Source organism: Rhinolophus ferrumequinum, chromosome 12 (genome assembly GCF_004115265.2).
Source record: "Rhinolophus ferrumequinum isolate MPI-CBG mRhiFer1 chromosome 12, mRhiFer1_v1.p, whole genome shotgun sequence".
Lineage (NCBI taxonomy): Eukaryota > Metazoa > Chordata > Mammalia > Chiroptera > Rhinolophidae > Rhinolophus > Rhinolophus ferrumequinum.
The window spans coordinates 67559150-67583867 of NC_046295.1; the positions used below are offsets into that span (position 1 = coordinate 67559150).

The 24718-nt window shown below is 43.6% G+C and overlaps 1 protein-coding gene across 1 annotated transcript in view; it reads left to right on the forward strand.

Annotated features, from left to right (window-relative positions):
- The window catches only part of PAPPA (pappalysin 1), a 234916-nt gene that overhangs the window by 110731 nt on the left and 99467 nt on the right, over positions 1 to 24718 (forward strand). The window contains 1 exon segment of the mRNA XM_033123868.1: positions 2798 to 2889. Coding sequence (XP_032979759.1) covers positions 2798 to 2889 — 92 coding nt within the window.

Genomic DNA, 24718 nt, shown 5'->3' on the forward strand with positions numbered 1-24718 from the left:
TTTTCTAATTTGGCACAATGGATAAAAAGGGAAACTCACTACAACTCAGTCTATCCATTTTGGAGCCAGATATAAACACATTGGTAAAACACTGCCAACAATGTCATTCTTCTCGCTGATCTAAAACTTTATTATTATTATTAATTTAAATAGTATTCTTAGCGTAATATTTTTTAGTGTTTTTACCCAGAGTTGGTATCCTGCAAAGACATCAAGTACTTCCGTTATCAGCAGTTACCAAAAAACTGTTGACATGCTTTGTAGAAACTGAATGTCCATTATGAATGGTCCCCTAAGCAAAAACAAACAAAAATGCCCCAAAACAAAAACAATAAAACACACAAGTTTAAAGAAAAGGAGAGATGACATCTTAGCTAACTGGATTTTTCATGAGATGATACATGCTAATTTGCTATATATATATACATATATATATGAGAATTTACAAAGAAATGCAGATAGACTTAACACTTAGTGGGGTCCTTAATGGATGAAAACACTGGATGAATATGATAATGAAAATCCAGTGTTGACATTGTTTCCAATATAATGATAATAAAACAATGTTCATAAGTATTTGTTGAGCGTCTACTAAGCACGAGGCCCTGTGCTACACCATCATCTCCTTGGGTTCATCCAACAACCACATGAGATAGGTCCTGTTACCGTACTTTACAAAAGAGACAACCAACACACAAAGATTAAAATGCTTTTCTCAAGCTTACACAGCCAGTGAGGAGCAGAACCAAGATGTGAGGCCAGGGCTTGGCTTCTCATCTGGATTCACTGTTGCCTTACTGTGTGACTGACGGCCATGCAAAGCGAACAAGTGAAGAAGTAGCTATATGCTCTCTGCTGTGTCTCAGGCACTGTGCCAGCCAGGCACTGGGGTGCTAGGATGCCAAAGACTCTGTCACTTCCTTTGGCATCCTAAAGCCTAGTTGAGGGAGCTGTCGAGTAAAGGGCAAAAGCAATGAGTGTGACAAATGCTGTGATAGATGGAGCCCGGTGTCTTTGGACACAGAGAAGATGACCACTCCCTCTAGCATGGGGAGTCGAAGAAGGTTTCTCAGGACCTCTCTATCAAATGATAGATCTGTCACGCGTAGAAGATATTTGTGGTGATCCTAATGTTTGGCTTGAACCAATAGAACATACTGTTTAGGTGGTGAGGGAAAGCAGATTAGAAGTGTTCTTTGTGGCTTAGGGAATCCAGCCCAGGTTAAAAAATCTCTCCCCAGATAACCCATGAAATAGCTAAGAAGCACAAGGCCATCACCGATTTCCAATATGCAAGATTTACTGGCAGAGGACGTAATATGGGTGCGGCTTAGAATTTGGACTCTTCTTTGCTCATGGGTTTGCAGACAGGAGAGAACTTGGGTGGCTCTTCAGAGATCAATGCAGTGTCCTAGCCATCTTAAGGATTGATTGCAAGGAACCATCCCGCTACTCTGACACCTCCTAAAAGCAACAAACATTTCCCAGTGTTAATTGCCCTGGGTGAAAGGAAAAGTCTGAGGCCTCTTCCATGCTGTGACAGGTCCCAGCTGGTCTCTGGGGAGGGAGGGACAGCTGCCACACACTTTGCAGAGACCTCCCAGCACAGGGTGGGAACAGGAACTAGGATTCCCTCAGCATGTACTACCGTATGTGTCACGTACCGTGCCAATCACATTAAGTCATATTTCATTCTTGCGCCTACTCTAAGGAGTGGGTACGATTATCTCCATTTTAACCCGCAAGAATCAGCATCTAGAATGGCACTGTCCAGTGGATTTTTCCGCAGTGATGGATGAATGATGGACATACATTCTGTGTGGCCTGGTACATTAGCCACTAGCTACATCTAGCTACTGAGGACTTGAAATGTGGCTACTATGGCTGACAAGTGGAATTTTGAATTATTATTAATTTTAATTGATCTAAATAGTCAAAGATAGAAGGATTGGACAGAGAGATCAAGTGACCTGTCAGAGATCACACGGGTAATTTGGACCATGGGGATCAAGTTTTATTTTTCTAAAAGGATGAGAATTTTTTCAGAAAGCAGCAATTCATCCAGTCCTTCAGTTATTATTCCTCCTTCTTGTCTACTAGGTCCAATTCCGAGAGCATTGCTCATTTCCTGCACATCCTAACCTCTGCAGAATCATCCTTAGGTGATGAAAATAATGCCTAAAATAAACAAGAGGCGGCATTTTTATTTCCTAGAAGCATAGTTCCACAGGCCTAGGTTCTTAACACCATGGAATGACACACCCAACGGAGATGGCAAAGCTTTCTGATAAAATGAAGACCAAACCTGAGCCATGTGAATGGAAAATATCTTGACCTTTAAGGGCTGGAAATGTAGGGAGGAGGTTCAGGCAGGGCGTAGTGAAGAACAGCATTTATGTTTAAAAAACGCTGAAGTTTGTTTTAAATCCACCGTTTTAAAGTGGCAATGACATTTACAACACACAGGGCAGCAAGGTCTGTTCATTCATTTGTTCATTCATTGGTCCGTTTCTTACTCTCCTCTGACTTGCTAACTTAACTGACACGATCTCAGAGAATGAGTTTGAAGCAGAAATTCTCCTTTGTCATCGGAAACATAAACTAAGGCCAATGTAATGGGATCTGACGAATGTACACCTTGTAGTCATCACATTTTGGAGATGAAGAAACAGAGACTCACCAAGGGAAAGGTACTTGCCCGAGGCCTCATGGAAAGTTCACAGCCCAGGGCGGGCCTTTTCCGTGTCCAGCTGCGGTTCTGAAGCTGATGGGACACATTTCTCTGTCCATTCTACAGGAGCCAAGGTGAAGAATGTGATGACATGAATAAGATCAGTGGTGATGGCTGCTCCCTTTTCTGCAGACAGGAGGTTTCCTTCAATTGCATTGGTAAGTCTTTGTCATTTTCCTGGGCCTAGCTGGAGACATGGACAGGGAGGAACAGTTTGACAATTACAAGAAGAGTGATAGCATGACTCAGTGATGGTTTATTCCTTTATAGGACAAATATGTATTGAGCGCCTCCCATGGGCCAGGCATTGTTCTAGGCACTAGGGAATATGCGGTGGAAACAAACAAGGGCAGATATCTCTGCCCTCCTGGCGCTTATAGTCTATTATGTTGGTGCAAAAAATAGTGGGGGTTTGGCAATTATTTTTAACCTTTTAAACTGCAGTTACTTTTGCGCCATCCGAATAGATGACAGGGATGACTGGTAACTCTTTTTTGATCTAACTTTACTTTACACACGTTATCGCTCTTCTGCAGACCAACTGTCCAGGGTGGTGATTGGTATAGATTTTTAAGGCTTTTCTTCTTACTTGAGAGATGAGAAAAATCAAAAGCCAGAGATGATAAAACTTGCGCAGAATCGCACAGGCTAGAAGTGATTGAACACAAAATCAGGACTTGAACCTCATTTTGTCGGAGTCTCAAGCACATGCCCCGTTCATTTTGCTGCACCACCTCCTGCCAGGATCCAGGGACCACCGCCATGGCCCCCACTGCACACTCACAACCCTGGGCAGTCTCTCTAACTTGAGGAAGGATGATAGCAGACCAGCCTGTGTTTAGAAATCAAATGTCCTTTTCCCACCTTCACTGACTCAGTTGGGAAATTTGTTTTCTTCTGCCTTCTCTCCGATTCTGGCTAATCTAGTTGTTTCAGCCCCACTTGGGAGGCCCTGGCCAGCCTGGGGCCGGTAAACAGACAGGGGTTGGGGGGCAGGGATGGAATTTTGAGCTGGCCCAGATGAGATCATACTTCCTTTAAGATGCAAATCGATACCTGAAGATCAAAGGTCCCCAGGCTAATCCCCTGGGCTGGAGGTGAAAACTAATCACAATTCATTTGCAAGTACAAAAGACAGAGGTGCTCTCTCTGAAGAGAAAAGGGGCAGCTACAGATGCAAGGAAAACATTGGTGGGAAGATTTCTCACTGAAAGGCAGTTTTCTAGGACTGACAGGGAGAACATGTCATGGGGTCCTCACATTTGCAGTGTGTTACAGGGGTGCTTTTAGACCTTCTCGCAGTAAGTTCTGAGCTCCATGAGGCCTTTACCAGGTATCATTCGCCTTGTATTCCATCTTCAACACATATTTGTTGAGCACCTATTCTCTCCTTGGCACCAAGTAGGGGCTGAACAACTCAGCAGAGATATCCCGGGATGTTGGCCGGTGGAAGAAAGGAAGATGGGGAGGGAGGGAAGACAGGAGAGTTTCTAGGCAGGGCTTTGGGTTTCTAAATGGCAGAAGTTTTCTCTCCTCTCTCTCTCTCTCCCTCCCTCCGTCCCTCCGTCCCTCCGTCCCTCCCTCCCTCCCTCCTTCCCTCCATCCCCCTCCCTCTCCTCCATGGATTTCAGTATGGTCTCTAATAAAAGCTTGATATTAGCCTAGCATTGTGGTGGAAAGAACCTTGGACTAAAGTGAAGAAATCCAGGCTCCGGTCCCAGCTGTGCTGAGAACTTGCTGCATAAAGCTGACCAAGTCGCTTCCCTAGTCTGGGCCTCAGTTTACCTCCTGTCAATTGAAAGGATTGGGTTAATTCGTTTTTAAGAGCCTTACCTGCACTTCTAGTGTGTGATTTGCAAGGTGTATTATTATTTCTCATGATCGAGAGCTCTACTTAAACCAAACCCTCACCTTTGCCATCATTTTCATGACACCCCAAATTGCTCTAAGATCATGTGGGACAATATCTACCTGTTTTATTTGCACTAAGGTGGCATGTGATATAAGTGCCTCTGGGAAGAAAGTAAGATGTAGCAAAAGTAAGACATGGTACCCTAAAAGTGATGCTTGGGTCCTGACATCCCTGTTCTATGTTGCTTTAGCACTGATGCAGCAATACACAAAAATAAGGTGGCCCCTTACAGGTAGCTCACTATCCATGGAACGGGACTGTAAATTACAGTCTGTGGGCCAGAACTGACCTACTGCCTAGATTTGTAAATAAAGTCTTCCTGGAACACAGCACACCCATTCCTTTATACATTGTCTGTGGCTGCTTTCCTGCTACAACAACAGAATTGAGTGGTTGCAACAGAGACCCTGTAGGCCAAAGAGCCTAAAATATTTACTGTCTGGCCCTTTACCAACCATACTTGCTGAGCCGTGGTCCCTGGATTTGGAGTCTTTGATGCTCTTGGTTGGTTGGAGACTGGCGCAGAGAGGAAGTGAAAATTCTGACATGGTTCACCATTTCTTAGCAGAAGAACTGCCTTTTAAGCATTCAGTGGTGGGGTCTGGGAGACTCTTAGAAATAGCACTGGACAGGGACTTCACCCTAGCTTGCCTCACCTCCTTGAGCCTCACTTCCCCGTGTACACTTTGGCCAGAATAACTGGTTTGGATTAGATCAGTGGTTTTCAAATTGTGTTAACTGGAAGGAGTGAAGATGAGCAAGTTACCGAGAGTGAGAGACTTAGACCTTCATAGATCCATTCTATAGATTGGCATTCTCTACTAGATTCTAAGTGTTCTGCTGCAGATGATATTTGTTGAACTCCTGTTATATATCCTGTGATATATCCAGCACATTTACAAACTCTCGTTCTCATTTCGATGCTTTTCTTGTCCTGCTTTTACAAAAGAGGAACAAGGGTACGTGAACGAAGGATAGGCGCTTAAATGGTAGAACTAGGACTCAAACCTAGACTCCAGAGCTCACTGTGGGAAGCTACTTGCAAAAAGGTACCTCTCAGTCTTGTGGGGCTTCAAGGGGTGAATGAGGAACATACTGCTATAGAACAGTTCGTGGAGCGTATTATCAGTAATAAAATGGCCTACAAGACTGTCAGGGGTGTGGATGGTGTCCGGGGAAGTTTCACTCTTACCCGTGTATGTCAAGTGTGTATTGTGTTAGAGAAAGGACCTCAGCTGTGCCTCCCACTCTCACCATTTAGAATTCCATGATGGAGACTCACAGAGACACAGGGCATTCCAGGAAGAAGGGAGTCTACCCAGAGATCCCAGCTCCCAGGAACTAAACTCCATGGCTTTGAGTCTAGAAAACCATCTTCCTCTAAGAAAAACAGCTAAAGAATAAACATGAATCTTGGGCTCCCAGAAAACTCAGCTTTAGTGAGTCAGAGAAATGGGACTGGAGTGCGGGAGGCTTTGCCAAGGTGGACAGTGTTCTTCTCATTATTACATTTGTTAAGACAGTGGTCAAGACCGTGGCCAAGAGGACAGGCTTGCAGGAGGCTGACTTGGGTTCATAACATGGGTCAGACATGTGACCTTGGCTAAGCTTCAGTGTTCTCATCCAGAAAATGGTAAAAGTCCCGGGACTCAATTGTGGGTTAGTTATCAATATTCTTGGATATTAACTATCTGAATCCTCTCCCTAGATTTAGAGAAGAACTCTCCTTGTTATAATAATAATGAGGAAGATCCCTATGCCCACTACAGAAGTTGAAAGCCCAAGCATGTCCTTCTCCTACTCCCCCTTGTAGCTGAGTGGGGGCATAAGACTTAACACTATTCCTGACCCTCCTCAGACACGCCAGCACTCTGCATCAGAGACATTAGGGGCCCTGCAGAAACCATTTTGATAAAGATGGTGGGTGTGGCCCCAACCCATGTATTTCCAAAGTCCCAAATGACACTATTCTGAGGTGCCTTCACAAGACCAGTCTTGGGGTTTACCTTGAGCTTGAAATTGGGCTTCAGAGCACACGAGCCTGGCTTTCCAGCCCTCCCAGAGAGTCTTCCATCAGTATCCAGTATTCTTTGAACAGAGTTTGTTTGTTTGCTTATTTTGCTTAGGTTAGCCAAAGTTAGTTTCTGTTGATTGTCATTTAGAATCCTGACTGAAAATTGTTGCCACAAGATACTATGAGGTTTAGCCTTATTCTTAGCAAGTTGGACGTGCTTGAAGCACATTAACTATTACTTTTCTCAGTGTGTGTTTGTGTGCGTGTAGGTGTGTGGGTATGTCTATGTGTGTGTAGGGGGTGAGTATCAGTAACAACAGCCATTTATGGATGTTCTCTAGGTGGTATGCCCTGTGTCATGCACCTTTGTTTAATGTGAGCCTATGTGAGGTCTCATATCCAGAGGAGAGATTTGAGACCCAGAGTGATATCTTACCTTGCCCGAGGTCACACCGCCAGCTCACAGATGTGTGATCTCATCTCCAGACTAGGTAGAGAACCCCTGCTTTTTCTATCCTGCCACACTGCTTCCCCATCTGAATGATTTATTTCCCTTCCTTCCTTCTTTCCTTCCTTCCTTCCTTCCTTCCTTCCTTCCTTCCTTCCTTCCTTCCTTCCTTCCTTCTTTCCTTCCTTCCTTCCTTCATTCCTTCTCTTCTTTTTTTTTTTAAATTTTTTGTCACTGACCATCTCGTAGGGCTGAGGTTTTCCCTGGGTTTGGTAACAGTAGTGTGAGAGCGGGTGACAGATTTATGGTGGCGTTCCCGTTCACTTGTCAGAAGCCCACGCATCCGGAAGTATTCCCAAGGTGCCAATGTGTTATTACGCAACAGCCTGGGACTTCCCTTTCCCGCTTTCCCACCCCCAGTGCCCTCATCCCCCAGCACATAATAAGTTGCTTGTTAAAAGGATCACCACCCACAAGACCACTTAGGCAATGCATGTACATCTCTGGCAATGTGGAAATTATCTTGTCCTCCGCCCCCCTTTTAAAATATAACATACACCAGGCTCGAGATTTCAGTTAAAAAATGTGGTATCAGTGAAATGATAACCTCCCCCGTGCCCCCAACAGGCACTGGCTGGAGGCATTGTTCAGCAGCTTGGGAATTCTGTTGCTAAAGAACTGAGTCATAAACTACAGACAGGCTGCTGATAACAGCTGAAGGAGGGAAGGTAACGGTCAAATTAGTCAGACAAAATGTGAAGCATCACCAAAAGGGCTGATACTTAGTAATATATCTTGAGCTGGTGCTGGAAAAGTGCTACCTCCTGAGATGATGTTTAATCCGTTATTGGAGAAGTGATGATGGAGCCCTCCTTTTTATGCTCTGTTTTGATTTGCCATCCTGTGTTCTTCAGGAGAGCTGAGTCCGGGTCCCAGCTTAGACTTCAAAGCCTGGGCGGCAGCTTAGCTTCTCGGGGCCTCAGTTTCTCCCTTTGTAAAATGAACGTGGTGAGGCTGAGGGCTCTAACGCTTCTTGTCCTGTCTCACACAGGAATCTTCCATTTGTCAAACATCAATTCAGAGGCTTTGGGGTTTCAAATTCTGCTCGATGCTGATATATAGTTAAGAAAACAAAGCAAAGGGACCACCACGTTGTCTTTTCCAGGCAGACACACACTCCCTGTGTGTCTCTTTTTCACGCTCCCGCCTCACTCCGCTCCGCTCCCCCATTCCCTGCCATTACCAGTACTTTGTCTCTAGTCCCCACACAGCATCTCCAGCCCTGTCCTACAGCCAGGGCCAATAACTCAATTATCTGGGAGGCAGATAAAGGAGAGGAGGAGGGATCAATTCGCCTCCCCACCAGTCACTGGGAGGGGTGAGGGTCACCCAGCTTTGGGGCCCCTCTGTCAGGCCTCCCTGGCCTGCTCTGAGCCAAGGCGAGAAAGGAAAACAAAAAGATGAATTGCCATGTCTTCTTGGTGGATGTTCTGATGAGACTGTAGGACAACAATGACAAAAAAAAGGAAAACAGCATCTGGTTGGGGGAGGGGGCGAGAGTGGGGGAGGGGAAGGGTAGGCTCTGCTGGGAGTTGCAGTTATTATTATTTTTTCTTCTTCACAAAATGAAATTATAACAGATAACCCACTTCTCACCCTACAAAAAAATTAAAATCACAAAAACCAAATAAAATTTCTCCTGGCTGCGTGTATTCCTTCAGACCTCCCTCCGTGGAAGATGTAACTCTCATCAAAATGCCTTCTGGAAATAAAGCTTGCCTTGGGTTGAAGACAAGCCTTTATAAGAAGAAAAGAGAACTAGTAGTGGCAGGTGTGGTGGTGGTGGGGACAAAGGTGACCGTGGTGGTGATAGTCGGACAGCTAGGATGGGTAGCATGATTAGCACTGGCGTAGTGACATATGGCATCATGATTCATTAGGGATTCATATGGTGTGGGTAGTCACCCGTGGTACTGTGGACGAAAAGCCTGGCCCAGACACTTTTTATCTGTGCCTCATTTTTCTCATCAGTAAAATGGGTGACAGTTCCTACTTCTTACAGTTGTTGTGAGGACGAAATGAGGTTATGTAGGTAAAGCGTTTTAAAACAGTGGCACCTGGAAAGTGTTATATATGTATTTGTTACTGCTGCTGTTGTTACTGTTATTAATATCATTCATTAAGAAGTTGTATCAATCCTTCCGGAACCCTATGAGATAAATAATATTATTATCCCCATTTCATAGAGGAAAGAAACCGAGGTTCAGGAAGGTCAAGTAACTTGCCCAAGGTCACATAGCTAGAAATAGCAGAGGAGGTATTAAGAGTACCTAGGCAGAGTCTAGACACTTAACTGTGAAGTTATTTCATTTATTAGACACCCAACTGTACCATCCTCTGTTCTAAGAACCTTTTTTCAAATGATTTCTTTCATCTTTCCAGCAACTGTTTAGTCAGAATAATAATGCCCATTTTCCTGATGAGGAAACTGAGTCACTGAGAGATTAAGTGAATTGCCCTAAGTGATACAGCCAGGTACATCAGAGAAGGAGACTTCAAATCCCATCAGCCCACCTTTAAAGACCATGTCAATATCCAGAGGAACCCCCCGAAAAACACTAGCTTGCCTCTCTTTTTCACTATTTCTGCTTTGCTGCCATGGACTCACAGCAGGAAACAAAAGTGAGCGCACATGTCCTTCCTGTGCCTTTTTCATGAGTCGTGACGACAACCATTTTCAGTTATTATCACCCTATAAATGTTCCACTGCATAAAGCCCAGGCCCCGAACATACAGCCGTTCTATGTTTTGGGCTGTATTTTCATTTTTAATAGCTCACCCTCCTTTGACGGTAGCCACATTGTTTTTTATTTTTAGCATAAAAGGAGTTTGATACTTCATCCCATTCTCATGGCAGTGTGTTGGAGACAGAGAAGCCTGAGTTTAAATGTACATTGGTTGTAATTACTACCTGGGTCACCTTGGGTATGTCTCATCCTCTCTCTGAGTCTCAGTCTCCTCTTCTGGAAAATGGATATAATTAAAACACCCAGAGTTCTGTTTAGGGAAAGATGGAAATGATGTCTATCGGGTGTTTAGCACAAGGCATGGCAGGCAGTTAGTGAACACGCAAGAACGCCAGTTAATGGCACTTTATAATCCCTTTTCTCATTTCCCGTCTCAACTGTGAGGGATGCGAAGGCTGCTAATCTATCTCTGGCAAAAAATGGTCCTGAACTGGATGCTGTCATTAAAATGTGGTGGTACCTTATGCAGAGTGCTTGAACCCCCTGGGTCTCAGTTTCCCCAGCTGTGAAGTGATGGGAGTGAGCTAGGTGAGCTGCCAGGGCCCCTTTCAGTTCTGACTTCCAGAATTTAAATCCCAAATCATTATCGTTTTTCAACTGTGCATTTTAAAAGAAATGAGGGCTTGGGGAGGAGAAAGGAATTCCTTTAACCCGAAGGGTCAAAGGGGGTCACTGAGGGGACAAAGACTCAGGAAAAGGAGGAGATGGGGCGGAAGGCTGCCATGTGGGGCAGGACCAAAGATCTGAAGTCCTCTACAGGGAGGTCTGATGGATGCATTCAAACACCCTTGAGTCAGCACGGGTTAGGATCAAGCTTGCCATCTCGCCTCAAACCAAGACGTACCACCTCCTTTGGAAATCAGGGAGGCCTACCCCACAGAGAGGTCGGGCTGGAATGAAAAGAAACAGGACAGCCTCTGACGCCAGAAGGGAGCGATTCTAGCCCTCTGCCCCGGCTGGCTTCCTGACTCTCAGGGAGGGGGTCCGGCTCAGAAAGACTTGGAGCTTGTCTGAATTCGAGAAATCAGGACCGAACTTTGATGCGTGCCTTTGAAAGGCAGCCGCAATCCAAGGCAGGTGAGTCTGGGTAGCCAAGAACAAGGACTTCTTTGTGGCATTTAAAGTGACCCGAAACCTGTCTGTGCATACATGTGCCTTGCCATGCATCTGGGCAGTCATGTCCCAGGTAGCCTGGGAGAGGGGAGAGTCCTTGGAGCCCGTGTTGTATTGGAAGAGACATTTAACATTCATGAGTGTGATCTCTTGAAGGGGGTGCCCTGGGGGAAATTGAAATATTAAGCAAGTAAGAGATAGAGACCTAATTGTATCCTTCTTTTCTTTTTGGACAGAGAAGTAATATGCTTAAAATAAAATGATGGATAGGCAGTCAGGGTGGTGTGAAAACCCCACGGCTGTAGCCTGCTGCTGGGTGCTCTACATATGCCATCAGGACAAGGCAGAAGACGGTGCAAATTGGCTGCTGGGTCATGTCAGGTCATGCATTCACACATGTACGGATGCCTGCTGTGTGCCCAGCACTGTGCTAGGTGCAAGAAAACCAGCGGTGAAGAGGGAGGGCCAGGGAGGCCAGGGACATGACACTAATAATTATTTAAAAGCAGTTGTTGAGAATGCCACTAAATGGAAATACTTGGAGGTGTGTAATAAGTGAAGGACCTCCTTTGCATTGAGGGGTCAGGAGAGGTCTCTGTGAAGACATGACATTGAACCTGAAACTCGAAGGCTGAAAAGGAAGTGGACAAATTAGGGAGATGTGGAGCAGGGTGATGGAGTGAGGATTCCAAGTTCACACTGTTAAATCCATGGGCCAGAAAGGAGCTTTGGAAGAGGTCAAAGAAAGTCAGTGTGGCCGGATGGTAGAGAAGGAGGGAGAGAGAAGAGCCTAGAGCCTTGCAGGCTCTAATCCTGCAGGTCCTTGAAGACCACGGTGAGGCTGTTGCTTACGGCCACAGCCGTAAGGAGGAGAAGGCCACCCCTATGTGTGCATTCTGCACTCAGTGCCAACCCCTGCACAAGGCACAGTAGGCAAGTGCATGTTTGCAGAAGTCAGGGGTCTGAAAGCTGCTGACCAGGGCCAAACCCAACCTGAAATCCGCCTGTTTGGGTGGATAAAGTGTGACCGAAACACAAGCATGCCCCTTGGCTTAGATATTTGCCACTGTAGAAGCAGAGTTGAGTAGTTACAAGAGAGACCCTGTATGGTCCCCACAACATCAAAATACTTACTGTCTGTGACCCTGTACAGAAAAAAATGGCCAACCCACTGCTGGTATAGATGGATGTGTATCTCAGTGGCTGAAAGAATACCCAGTTAGGGAGAGATCAAGGCAGATGAGAGGTAGGAGGGTGAGCCTTTCACCTCGTCCATCTCCTTCCTGGGCCTATAGCAGCATCACTGTGATTGTGTTGACTCCCCGCATTTTCTGTTTACACATCAGTTTTCATCACCCTTGAGGGAAGAAGTCATCCTGTCCATCCCTGGGTCCCCAGCATCCAGCTCAAGCCAGTCATTGTCTAGTGCATTGAACCAAATGACATTTTGAGGCAGAGAGAGTAGCCAGAGGAGCCCAAACCACTTACTGCCAGCAGCCTGGATCCCCCCTGGAATGTGGAAGGGAGGGGGTTGATGTTTATGGGGAGCCTAACACGTTATCTCATGGCAAGCCCACGGTACGCCTCTGCCAGGCATTAGTACCACACTTCCCAAATGACACAACAGGGTCCCCAAATGTTTAAGTGACATTTGAGAACGTGGCCTCCATTCAAGAAATATTTATTGAGCTGGAAATCCACCACAAGAGGAAGCAAACCTTCCTGAATGCCACATGCCATGTAGGACACGTAGGACACTTAGGTCTCCTCACTTGATCATCGTGAGGCTACAGGAAGGTGGGATCATTCCCTGCACTTTATACAAGGAGAAACTGAGGCTGGAAGAGACGAAGTAAGTTGTTCCAAGCAAGTCATTATGGCGTGGCAGCGCTGGGATTTGAACCAGCATCTGCCTAACTCCAAAACTAGAGGAGCCGCTGACCGCCTCCAAAATACCAGACCTTCAGAACAAGTGGGAGTGGTGAGATAGGCATATAGATTTCCACCCTTTTTCCATAATAATAAAAATGGTTAGTTGTGACTTTCTTAATTTAATGATTGTTTTTTCCCTGTGAAGTCCTTTGATTAATTGCATTGACCCTAAGAGGTAGCTTTCACAGTTTTCTGACTTTCTGGATAGGAGAAAAAAGTACAGAGATGTTAAGTAATGTACTCAAGGCTCCGAGGAAGGCTTGGGCTCTGGAAGTCTGGCTCTTACGCCGAGGCTGAAGCAGTCCTTTCTGCTACCTCTTGATCACTGAGGTTATCTAATACAAAAATGTGGACCTGCAAATGCTGAACAGAGTTTCAGCCAACAGGCAATGAGAAGGAGAAGCAGTGGACTGTGCAAAAGGAATCTCCACAGAATGAAAAGATCCCAGGGTCTCTTTAAGAAACACTTGTCTGAAGTGTTTGTTTACAGATCATTAAGGACTTAACAGAGGGTGAAACTACAAGCGACTTTTTCTTGGCTGCTACTGATTAAGTCCCGAGGAGAAATTAAGATAAAGCAAATCTGAAATTATAATAATATCGAAGGCACCAGGTTTTCAGCGTTGATTTGCCCGACAGAAAGATAAAATACTCTGCACCCCATGTCCGCAGGACTCCTCTGTCCCTGGACTGCAGCCGTAGGGTCTTTGTGCCTTTGGGCCTGGATGCCAATGTGACCAAGCTGTCGCTCGTTATTTTTTTTGGTCTATATTAAGCACCTGCTGCATACATAGAGCTCTGTGCTAGGCAGGATGCAGGTGGGAGTGACAAGCAGCCACTGAACAAATCCTTCATTGGAGGACTTCAGAGGACATTGGTCATTAAGGATATGCATGGATTGGAGTGAGGGATCACCAGGAGGAGTGGGAAAGCAGCTGGTGGGAGGTGGATGAGTCTGTGACAGCTTCCTGGACAGCTGGACTCAGTACAGCCAAGTGCAGTGCTCTGCTGCTAGAAAGGTCCAGAGTCAGGGTTGTTTGGGGGGTACCACGAGTAAACTAGTCCCAAAGAAAGGTATTCATGGAAGTTGCAAGATGGGTGGGTGGGTAGGTGTGATCCTGTCACTAGTAGTGGTTTCTTGGTAGAAGCATGACATGCTAGGAGCCGTGTTTTAAGATCAACCTCCCCTTAGTGGGATGTTCTTCAAGGGCCCTCAAAGTGCTCTTGGCAAACTGACCTGAAGAGAAATCAGTGTGATTTTGGCTTTCAACACCAGTCGGAAACCCGGCCCAAATTATCCACAAGATTGAACTCAACTTTTCAAATGCCATTGGCAGGACTGTAAAAGGTCCTGGCTGGAGCTGGTCCTTCAGTTCAGGAGCCCAAAACCACACGTATAACTTGAGTTCAGCCTCATTTCCAACAAGAGGGTTTGCACGAGCATCCTAAAGCCTTGACTTGCCCATTTGTCTTTGTGCCTTTTGCCAAGAGAACTCCTAAATGGGAAGAGTGCGAGGACAAGCCCACTGGCCTGATCCAGGAGCACAGGGAACTTGGCCCCCGAAACCCCTTTTCCCACGTGAGAAATGGGAGTTGTGATGTAGTCTTTCCTTCATTTATGAACTTACTCATCACATATGTATTGAGCTCCTTTTATGTGTCAGGCCCACACTAGGCATGGAGAGTGCCAGACCTGCTGTGCTTGGGACACTTCCTGTCCTTCAGAAAGTGACCAATAAATACTGATAACTGGGTGATTAAAAACAATCATCTAGTTCTTATAGGTAGAGAATGGCCTGCCTCTTGAAGGGAACAAGCAGAAAATTGAGACTCATTACTCTGAGAAGTCATGAAGGGGGTTCTGGTAAATAGCATGATTCAATAGACAGATTGCAGTATTTTTCTCCTTATCTAGTTCTTTCTCGAAATTCTGAACTCCCAGGCCTGCTGAAGTGTTATCTTCTTCCAGTTTTCTTTAACCTCGCTACAGCCATCCTTAGCTTTCCTGAGTCATTCCTACACAGACCTCCTTCTGCCCCTCCTTTCAATATTAGCACTCTCCAGAGTTCCATCATAGGCCCACTTTCCATCCTATACTCTCTCTCCGATCCCATCATTGAGAACCAAAGACTCCAAAATGCCCGTCTTCAGTCTGGGATCTGTCTCATGCCCTATTGCCCTATATGGACTTGTGTATCTCGTGACTATATTGGACGCCCCCCCCCCCCAGGCACTCAAACTCGACACATCTAATACAAGGCCTAGCATTTCTCTCTCCAGACCTGTTGCACTTCCTAGTTTTCTCATTCTCAACTTGTGGGGCCACGAGCCAACCACACATTTAAACTTGAAGGTCAGGAAATCTCCTTTACTCTTCCCTTGCTTCACTGTGAAAACTGTTGTCCTTCCCCAAAATCAGTCCCTCCTCTCTCTGCCTACCTTCATTGCTCTCTGCCTAAGCCCCCTTCCCCATTTCAGCTCCTCCCGGGACTATTGCAAGAGAACACTGACAGGTTCCTGGCACCCCATCTTTGCCTGTCCCCATCTATCCTCCAGCAGAGACAGAGCAACCTTCCTAAAATGCAGACATCATTTTGCCACTCTCCATTTGAAAGCGTCAGGTGGTTCGGCCTTGCCCTTGAGATAAATCAAAATTTCTTACTATGGCACCTAACCTAGTCATGTGCACCTTATGCTCCAGCATTTTCTGGGCGTTACACCTTCTACCCTGATTCAAGCATCCTTTCTGCTGCTCACAGGGTATCCCCACTAACTCCTCTTCCTCTGAGATGCAGCTACCTCCTAAAAGAAGCTTTCTTAATTCCGGGGAAGCTTGAGTTGGGAGGTCCCTCCTTTATGCTCCCACATCATCTTGTACCGCAGAGCAAAATACTGTGCAGTCAATAATTGACTTGCTTGCCCCCTCACCAGCCTGAGCTCCTGGCATGCTAAGACCCAGTTTAATTCATCTGATTCCCAGGATTTGTTTGATCCAGGACCTGGCAAATCATTTGTGGCTCAATAAATATAGAGTATGTGTGATGGAAGGATATATTTCTAAAGGGATGTTTCTTAAGGATAACGTTCTTAAGTTTTATTTTTTAGGCAACAAAGTATAGTAGAGCTTTTCTTGGTCTTTAGAGTCAGACGAACGGCAGTTTGAATCACAGACTTTGCACCTCTGAGCTGTCATCTCAGGCAAGATGTCTCAGTTCGGGCAGCTCAGAGTGCTGGTTTCATGCCCAGACCTCTGAGTTTGGTTGCTTGTGTTCACATCCTGGTTCTGCCACAAAAAGGGTGGGGGCTCCTTTAGTCTCCTCGTCTATAAAGTGGCACTATCACCATATTGATATGCCACAGACATAGAACTCAACAGGGCGGTGTTGGCATTGATGTCCTCTGAGCCTGATCTTACCTTCCTGTAAAGGCGAGCGCAGCTCTCCTTCTCTATCTCAATAGTGACCGTGGTCAGAACGCTTTGACAAGGTACACACGTTTCCCAATTTTAGAAGAAGGGGAAGGGCAGAACCAGTGATGGTGGTGGTGACTTAAGTCACCCAACAGGAGTCTCTGATAGCGCAAAATCGAGCTGCGTTTCAAAAGCAAGTCCCAGACTCAGCTAGCCTCCTTTTGGGCACAGAGCCTAATTAAGGACTAGCTGGAAAGGACTGCAGGTAGGCCGCCCCCCAGGCAGAGAATTCAAAAGGAAGTGGATAACTGTGTAAATAACACTGTTTTAAGGGGGCATTTAAGCCAAGGCTCTTTGTTAAGGAAATTGATGGCTTTCTAAGTACTGCCTCTGAAGCGAACACTTGAGTTGAAGGTTCTGAACTCCCCTAGTAAATTCCCTAATGGACTGTGAGCCTGGAGGCTCGGCCCCTGTGCATTCAACCACTTGCCAACAAAAACTCGGATTCTACTTTACAAAAATTAAAAAGCTCGAACCAAAACATAAGGTATCGAGCCTCTGCATTTTAACTCTGGCACAAGGCAGCAGAGACAGATTGCTTCCTTTAGGAAAAGGGAGACTCCTGATCTTTCCCAGAATCTTTTTTCATGCTGGCCGCCATGCTAGGCGTTTTCTATACAGCTTCTCATTTCGTCCTCCCAAGGTCTGGGAAGGGAGTCGTTTCACCAACCTGCGGAAGAGGAAATTGGGACTCAGAGATAAAGTGGGTCGCTCATCAACACCCAGCTAGTTCGTGCAGAGCAGAGCTGTGACCACAGCTCCATCAGACCTCGGAGCCCCCAAGTACTGCAGAGTTGTAGGGTATCTTGGAGGGAATCAGATCTGCTGTCGCATTAGATGCCCCTGTTTATTCATATCCACACAAAAGACACACATTGGGCAGCAGGGGAAGAGGGAAGGTTGTGGATTCTGGAGTCAAACTGGCCAGGGTTTGATTCTTAATTCTGCAACTTGTGAAACCTCAGGTAATGACTTAACCTCTTTAAATATCATTTCCCTTGTCTGTTAAATGGGGGTAATGATAACACCAAACACATTGGGTTCTTCCAGGATTAAATGACATTAAAAATTTAAAAACATTTAATACAGTGCCTAGCACATACTATGTCATCCAGTTATTCATTTAGCAAACCTACTTATTACACGGTAGCTATAATTTTAATTGGGGAAGTAAGTGATGCTCTAGGAAGACAGAGAAAGGGACAACTAGCCCTTCTGGGGTGGATTGAGAGAGTTTTCCAGAGAAGTACCTGGTTAAACTGTGGAGAAAGGATGAGTGGAGACTTGTCTCAGGTAAAGCCGGGCTGGGAATTTGGGGGAAGCTTCTGCAAAAGTGGGAAGGTGAGAAGGACTTTGGTACAATCTGGAAGTGGCCACAATGTCCCCTGCCTGGAGCTGAGACTAGAGTGCATTAGAGAAAACAAGAAGGGGTTCCAGAAACAGACAGGCACCATATTATTCCTTGTCAATCATCATCAAGCCTCTGTCAGAAAATGTTGAATGTATCAGTATTTTCTGAGGCAGCCAATTTTATTTTCAGACCAACTTTAGTTCGTTAAAGGAGTTTTCTATTGTGTCCCCTCTGAGACTTCTCTTCTTCAGGTTAAGCATCTCGATACCTGTGTGAACACTGCTTAGTGACAGTGCCGATCTTGGGCCCCATAGGTCATCAGTGGCCCAAAGTGGGTGTATCCGGCTATCATTAAGACCAGAGGGGACTTCTCTGGCCTCTGTTCTGGAATCTACATCCACTAATGCAATCTGCAATCTCATGTTCTTGTTTGGGCCAACGGCTTCTCCAGTTGGTGGAAACTAATCTCAGGGTGACCACTAATCCTTGGAACATTTTTTTGAACATAAATAGTTATGCTGACCCTTTTCATCTCTGATAAAAACACAGTGGTTTTGGTTGATAGTTTCAAATATTCCAAGTTAACTCTTAAAATTTAGGACCAATTTTTCCTCCCCTCTCCTTTCTTCCTTTCTTCCTTCTTTCCTCTTTCCACCCTCCCTCTCTCCTTCCTTCCTTTCCTTTCTTCTTTCCTTCTTTCCTTCCTTCCTTCCTTTCTTCCTTCCTTCCTTCCTTTCTTTCTTCCTTCCTCTTCTTCTTTCCTCATTGGGAAAAGAGAGACATTTGTACACATTTCTGTAAGAACGAAATACAGTTCAACAATACAAATCAAAGACCACATAGATTCAAATTAACATAAAATCATCTTCCGAAGACAGAAGAGTGGCCCACCAATCATGTGAAATACAGAAAACTTAACCTGAGTACAATCCTGCCCATTTTTAGAGCCTTGCAGCGTGTCTCACCGACTAGGAGATGGAGGACACTGTGGCTTGAATACCTCATTTTTTTGGACTTGTGTGACCCATGTGGCAGGAAGACAGTCTTTATGGTGGGTGGGCCACACCGTCGGAGCTCAGAATTGAAGGATCCATTTTGACACTCTACTTTCTTGCATCGGATTCCCTCCAAGAACCCACCACACTGTGGTTACCTTAGTCATGACCAGCTGTGCCAGACAGGCAACTGGCTTGGTTTTCATGTGGCGTCCTGATTCATCTTCGATTCCTTGGCTACTGTTAACATAGCATCCACTTGGCCAAAATCTCTCTTCTCTGGAACCTTGAGGATGTCTTAGCAGACAGATGGGGTGCTTGTTTTTCTGAATTAAAGAATCGATACGCATATGTGTGTACATACTGACTTTTACTTGAATGCATTGTTTTTCTTTATGCTCACATACATGTTATCTCTCACAGACCGATTTCTATTTGACAGTATTTCATATTCCCAGTATTTATCAAATGAGCCTTATTTAGCCAACCCAAGCCCTTGGCCTTTAATAATCAGCTGTGCAGCATTCAGCAAGTTACTTAACCTTTCTGAGTCTCGGTTGTGATATTTGCAAAATGAAACATGAGGACTGGATAATTTCTAAGACCCTTGCAGCACTAAGCCTTCATTTATTCACTCATTCAGCAAATGTTTTCTGATTGTCTTCTATGTCCTGGAATTGGAATGCGATAGCAAAACAGCTCTCATGGAGCTGCTATTCTGCTTTTAGAAACAATTCAGTGATCAAGTAAATGTTTGAAGAAGCAATATAATGTTTTGTAGAAAATCAGATAGACGAGTTGGGGAGAGAGAGACTTCAGTGAAGATGGTGTGGTTAAAAAAGTTCTCACTGGGCAGGTGATGGTCCAGCTGAGGCTTAAACACTGAGTTAAAAAAAAAAATGATGACTTGGGAGATAAGTTCTAGATTATGTCTGTGATTATAACATGTTTGTGTATTTTCCATAATATTATTTTACTTGATCATTACAGCCACTTTCTAAAATGGGTAAGAAAAGTAATTTTGTCATATTTTTAATAGAAAAAAGAAAGCTCAGAAAGATGATGTATGTTGCCCGGTACCAAAGAGTAATTTAGTGACAGCACTGAGCTTCAAATTTTCATTTCTGGTCCCTTATTCCCTCTGCTTTTCATTATAGTCCTCTTTTGTGTTTTTCAGAATGGTTTCATCTTCACCCTTAGTCTTTGTGTTACTGAAATCACATTTCCCCATCTCCAGACTAAAAATCTAGTTTAATGATTAAAAGAAAAAGAAAATGTATATCAAGAACCAAATGCATTTTAGAGTGACTCAATTGAAGGAGATCATGAAGCCTTCTTGATTTAAGTCTCTTTTTCTATAGATGGGGAAATTGCAGCCCAGACGGGAAAATGACTTGTCCAAAGCCACGGATAGATTAGAGGCCATCTTCTCTAGATTCCAGTTCTCTTAACCAAGCTGCTGATTTTGAGACAGGGTCCCATGCTTTAGTCTTTTTTCTTTTTTTAATCTATATGTATTTATTTCTTTTGGAGGTGATGAAATCACATTAAAACCGCTGACATTCCATTTGTAGTTTACTATCTTTTATCAACCTTTTTTTTTGTCACTTTTTGCATACTCTCTGCATATGTTTCAGATTGTTTTTCTCCATTTATTATTAGCTTATATTATCCAAGACAAATCTCATTTTATTATTTCCTGCTCATACTTTTCAAGGCCTTTGGGTCCTAGGCATCACTGTTCCTCCTGGCTGTGCTTAGAATGCTTGTCTTATTTTGTGGCCACTACAGAATTCATTGTCGGACTGAATTTTATTCCCTCTTCCATATCGTGAAACAGCATTGGAACCCAAAAGAGACCCAGCTAAAAATCATCCAGAGCTTTGAATATTCTTTTCTATTGAATGTATTGTCATTTATTAGGATCACTATCTTTGCTTATAATCTTTTTAGACCATTCAAATAACTATACTAAATTCAAGGTGATGTAAATGTATCTTCAAGTTCCAATTCATAAGACCATCAAATCTCTTTATTAAATTTCAATCCAAATATTCCATTTCTTTGCAAATTCAGTTAAGAAAGAAAATAAAACTATATTTAGGACAGATGGTGAGGCACAGTGTCTCATAGGAAAAAAATATTACGGAATGGTTTAAATAGAATTGCATTTTCCCCCAGTAATGTGTGCTTGCATTTGTAATATGATCTTATTACAATTATTATTTTCATAAAAATCTGTAGTACAGTCTGCTGAAACAAATTCAAATCAGGTTTGAGACATCTTCAATACAATCAATAACAGAGATTCTGAAACTCCAAAAGAACTTTGTTAATTCATCATTCACTGAGTACCTGCTATGAGACTGACACGGTCCTTAGTATAGGGATGTAAATAGAAGTAAGACTGAGACCAGCCCAGAAGTATCTTACAATCTAAGAGCTGTACATATTCATTCATTCATTCATTCTTAAATATCAATCACAATATGGTAAGGCAGTTTTCTTGATTTAAAGAAAGAAGTTCACTTTGAAATGCGCTTCCATAAAACTTATGTCATATTGGGGGAAGAAACAATCATACATAAAAATTTATTTTTAGATAGTGAATAATACTGTTAATAAAATAAAATAAGATGGTATGCTGTTCTCTGTTGGAGATGGGATAGGGTGTGAGCTTAGTGTAATTAGACAGGGTTGTTATTTGAGGAAGGAGTATTTGAACTGAGTTCTAAATGAAGAAAAGGAAGCAATTGTGAGAAAATCCAAGGAAAAAAAGCATTCCAGGTAAAGTGAACAACATGTTCAAGTTTCTGAAGCAATAACAAGTTTGGTTTATGTAAGGAATAGATTGTTGTTGAATGGATGGATGTCTGGATTTATGGCTGAATGAATAAATGAATGGAAGGCAGTGAGCAAGAGGGTAGTGACAGGAGATGTTCACTCCAAGGGGGAACTTGTAGGCTGTGATATAGACTTTGATTTTGTTCCATGTGACATGGAAAGACATTGAAGAGCTTTATGTCGAAGAGTGATCTGATATATGAGTCGTTTAAGTTTTTAAAAGAGCACTCTAGCTGTGCTCTCTTGGAGAGAGGACTAGGAAACAGACAGAAGAATCAGAGAGACTGGTTAGACGAACAGTGCAATAGTGATGGTGGCTTGGATTACGCTAGTAGTGATGGAGCAAAAGTGGATCTTTTTGGAATATTCTGAGATGAAAGAGTCCACAGGATGCCGGGCATTATGTGGTGTTGGGCGGTACGTTGAAAAACTAGGAGCGATGCATCAGAAGGTTTTGGTTTGGCCATCGTTGAGCAATGTTGTCATTTACAAAGACAAGGAAGAAAGGAATGTGGGAAGAAACGATTACTTCTGTTTTAGACATGTTGATTTGGTAATGACTTTAAATAGATATTTAAGTAGAGATGTCATTGTAGGCAGTTGGGACTCTGAGAAGATGTCATATCTGGAGAAATGTTTGACTCATTAGTACATAGATATTTTAAAATTGTTTTCTAAAATTTTTTATTTTAAAATTGGAACTGGATGAGAGGATGTAGGTAGATAAGAAAAAGGGGGTTCAAGACCTACCTAGCTCTGAAAGCTGGCAACATGTAGTAGAGAGCTAGGGAAGCAGAAGACATCAAATGCTTCTGTGTGGGAAGAGCTGAGAGCCAGAAAGGACTAGGGTGGCATGATGCCATGGCATCCAAGAGAGAGAACCTCAGGGAAAGAGGAATGGGCTACTTCTCTATATGCTTCAAGATGGTTTGATACTGTGGTCCATTTTAGCAACCTTGAGGTTAATGGTGATCTTGATAAGATTGATTTAGGTGGAGTGGTGAGTACAGAAACTAGATTGGAGAGAACTGAAGAGTGAACTATTAGGAGAGAAAGTGGGTCATGTACATTTAGATAGCTCTCAGTAAATTTTACTGTGAAGGGTGCAAAGAGACATGTGAAGTAGGAGACATAGTGGTAAGGTGATACATGGAACGATGGGACATTTTTAATTTTTAAAATTTATGTTATTTAATTTTTAAATTAAAAGTTTTATATAGGCAATATCCAGTTTTGTTGGTTTGGAAGGAGAGAATAATCATACAGGAAATAGAGGGAATTAATTTGTGCTAGACAGGTGTGATGCAAAAGAGTGCCAGATGAGTCTTCATGAAGCTGAAGATGCTGGAATTGTCTTGAATGAAGATTCAAAGGTAGAAACTAGCCTTTCTAAGGAAGGCTAAGGAAATAGGGACAGGAACTCTGAGGTCTGAGTTCTGGGAGGGAACTCTGTGTGTTTGAGAGTGGAAGTGTGGTTGGAAATGAGACTAGATAGGAAAGATGGAGCTGGACTACAAAAGGACGTGAGTACTAGGTGGGGAAGTTAGAATTTTACAGGAGTCCATTAAGGATTTCAAATATGATCAGATTTACATTTTAGATTAATCACTCATAGGCTGCTTTGTGAGAAGGGATCGAAGTGGGGAAGTCCCAAAGTCAATTACTATTGTGCTGCAAGGGCCCAGTGGACAGAGAACGAGGCTGTCCCCTGGGGTTTCTCTTCATGTACTGTATTTCCCCGAAAATAAGACCAGGTTCATATTAATTTTTGCTCCAAAAGCCACATTAGGGCATATTTTCAGGGGATATCTTATTTTTTCATATACAACAATCTACATTTGTTCAAATACAGTCATCTCATCTTCTTCTGGAACATCATCATAACATACTAAATGTATCTGTCTGGCTGACGATCTTAAAACTGCGGCTTATTTTTAGGGAAGATCTTATTTTCAGGGAAACACGGTAGGCTTGCGCATGGGGTTGAGAAGTAATGTGCGACTACATCCACATTCACTCTTCTTTTTCCACTGCTTTTGGTTTGCTAGATGGTGCCTGGTTGTCACAATGAAACACAAGAAGGAATTTCTGGCCCATTTTGGTATGTGGCCAACCCTAGAAGGAACCAGAAACCAACTTCAGCTCCTCAGATTCAGTAGACCTAATCGGCATCTGAAGCTTATTAACAGATTCATGGTCTTTTAGGACCCATTTGTCACCTTATGGTTTGTACTCTGGACAGGCTGATTGGGTTGAGGAGAATAAGAACAAACCCCAGTTTGAATAGAATTAAATTAGGTCAGCAGTGTGGGTTTGTCGTGGAGCTTTTGAAAGATAGGCAATGTAAAGTCCAGATATTTCTGTTCCAGAGGAAACATGCCAATATAGCCACCCACCCCCCAATATATACACATTCCCAAACTTCCCTTTTGAAAACCTTCAGGGGTTAAGCATTCCAATTTTCCCTGTTCCAAGAAGCTATTATTTGGACACAAAGATTGTGCATATTTTGGTCTTTTGTTGTTGTTGTTGTTTGGATGAATTGTTATGTGGAATGAAGCTTATTGTGGTTGGACCCATCCCTAAACAAACAGCTGAACTTGAAAAATACTATATTTTTTGCTAGTGTTAGAAAAAAAGAAAAAAATTAGTAATCACTGGACTAAAAGAGAGTATCCTAATGCCGGTCACTGTTTCCTCAGCTGGAATTTCTCTAAAGCTGACCTATCTTCATAAATGGGAAGTGTAGAAAGACAGGTAAATCTACCCATCCGTTGGAAGGTAGCCCATCTAAGAAGAGTGTATTCAAATTCTTTGCTTCCTCCTTGAGTTCAAAATCAAATCCATCTCCTATTACTTAAAACTCTTATCTCCCATCTGCAGATAGTTCTGTTCTTCTCTTCTCTTCTCTTCTCTTCTCTTCTCTTCTCTTCTCTTCTCTTCTCTTCTCTTCTCTTCTCTTCTCTTCTCTTTTCAATGGGCTGGAGACTTTGTAACCCCAATAGCATCTCAGACTAGTTATATTGAGGCCATACTAGTGTCTGTGGTGAAAAGTGAAATCAGAGAGTCCCAAAGTAATATCGAAATTTGCTTAAGGGTACA